This window comes from Trametes versicolor, assembly GCF_000271585.1.
Source record: "Trametes versicolor FP-101664 SS1 unplaced genomic scaffold TRAVEscaffold_7, whole genome shotgun sequence".
Taxonomy (NCBI): Eukaryota; Fungi; Basidiomycota; class Agaricomycetes; order Polyporales; family Polyporaceae; genus Trametes; species Trametes versicolor.
In genome coordinates, this window is record NW_007360327.1 from 2,876,347 (window position 1) to 2,877,891 (window position 1,545).

Below are 1,545 nucleotides of genomic sequence, written 5' to 3' on the forward strand. Positions count from 1 at the left end.
GCCCCCGCCCGCACCCGCTGCTAAGACAAAGCCCCCGCCCGCACCCGCTGCTAAGACAAAGCCCCTGCCCGCACCCGCTGCGGCGGAGAGCGACAAGAAGCCGGCAAAGAAGCCGCTAGGTATGGCGGCGGCAATGAAACGGGTAACTGCCTCGAAGAACGCCGCCGCCGCGAAAAAGGCGGTCGCACCGCCGCCGGCCGAGTCAGAGGAGGACGACCAGGTCGCACCCGCTCTGCCCAAGAAGTCGGTAAGTCGCCTGTATCTATGATGGCGCTCGCGCGTTTCGCCGCACAGGTCTGACCACACCCTCAGAAGGCCCCCGTGACGAAGAAGAAGCTGCCTCCGCCCGCTGAGGAGCAATCAGACGCGGATGAGGAGGTGGACGCGGACGCGGAAGAGCCGGAGGAGGTGGGCGCGGAAGAGCCAGAGGACGAACATGTGGATGTGGATGTGGCAAAGCCGGAGGCCGAGAAGACTGCGCTGGTGAGTCTTCTGCGACGAACACCTCTGTCCCTACTCACCTCCTGCCGCAGACGACGAATGTGACCGCGTCCGAGCCTGAAGAGCCTGAAGACTCGTCACATTCGCACTCAGACTCGGGAGAGGCCTCACCGACTACGCAGCGAGTGAGTCGTGCCACGAGTGCCTGTGTATGTGCGCACACCTGCTTACATCCTCACGCAGCAAATGCTGGAGTTGTTGAAACTCAAGAAGCGGCGGCTGGACAAGGACAAGGTACAGGCAAGAGCGGCGAAGCAGCGTGCCCGGGATGAGCCTGAGGTGAGTCCTATTGTGTTCGCATCGGCAATACCAACTAAAGTGTCGTGTTGTACTTAGGACGTTCATATGGAGGATGTTGCTGTGCCCGCAGCGTCGTCTTCCAAGGCCGCAGCGTCGTCTTCCAAGGCCAACGCGCGTAAACCCATGGTACAAACAACGATGCCATTCGGACACGTCGAACTGCTCAAAAACTCGTGGCTCCCGGAGAGCATCAGCACGATTCAACTCGAGAATGACTTTAGCAGCAGCATCAACATCGTCGACGACCCCCCCACTGCAGGTGGCGATGGCTCCAAGACTCCGCCCGCAGGCAAGCGTCCGCGTGCTGAGACCCTCTCTCCACAGAAGAGCCCGGGCGCGCGCCCACCTAAGAAGGCTCCGCGCACCGCCGCCAAGGCGAGTGCGAGCGGACGGTCGTCTCCCACCGCCGGGCCATCGACGCGCTCCAGGTCCAAGGCCAGCGCAAAGGCCAAGGAGCCCGAAACCGCCGCCGCCGCCGCGTCGCAGCCGGGTGCCAAGACGGGCAAGGGCAAGGGAAAGGGAAAGAAGACGAAGAACGCGATCACCCCTGCGTGAGCCGTCGCGCCCTTCCGCTCGCCTGTCGTCAGTGGCATGGACATGTGCGTACTTTCCCTCGCGCGTCCGCTTAGGGTTAGGGTTAGGGTTAGGGTTAGGGTTAGGGTTAGGGTTAGGGTTAGGGTTAGGGTTAGGGTTAGGGTTAGGGTTAGGGTTAGGGTTAGGGTTAGGGTTAGGGTTAGGGTTAGG

General features: G+C 62.1%; 1 protein-coding gene across 1 annotated transcript in view; it reads left to right on the forward strand.

Annotated features, from left to right (window-relative positions):
* TRAVEDRAFT_21489 (uncharacterized protein) overlaps positions 1–1,356 on the forward strand; it is a gene marked incomplete at both ends in the record, with an annotated part of 8,023 nt that extends 6,667 nt beyond the window's left edge. The window contains 5 exons of the mRNA XM_008040896.1: positions 56–247; positions 316–483; positions 534–626; positions 685–780; positions 838–1,356. Coding sequence (XP_008039087.1) covers positions 56–247; positions 316–483; positions 534–626; positions 685–780; positions 838–1,356 — 1,068 coding nt within the window. The remainder of the gene's footprint in view (positions 1–55; positions 248–315; positions 484–533; positions 627–684; positions 781–837) is intronic.
* Between the last annotated feature and the right edge of the window lie 189 nt (positions 1,357–1,545).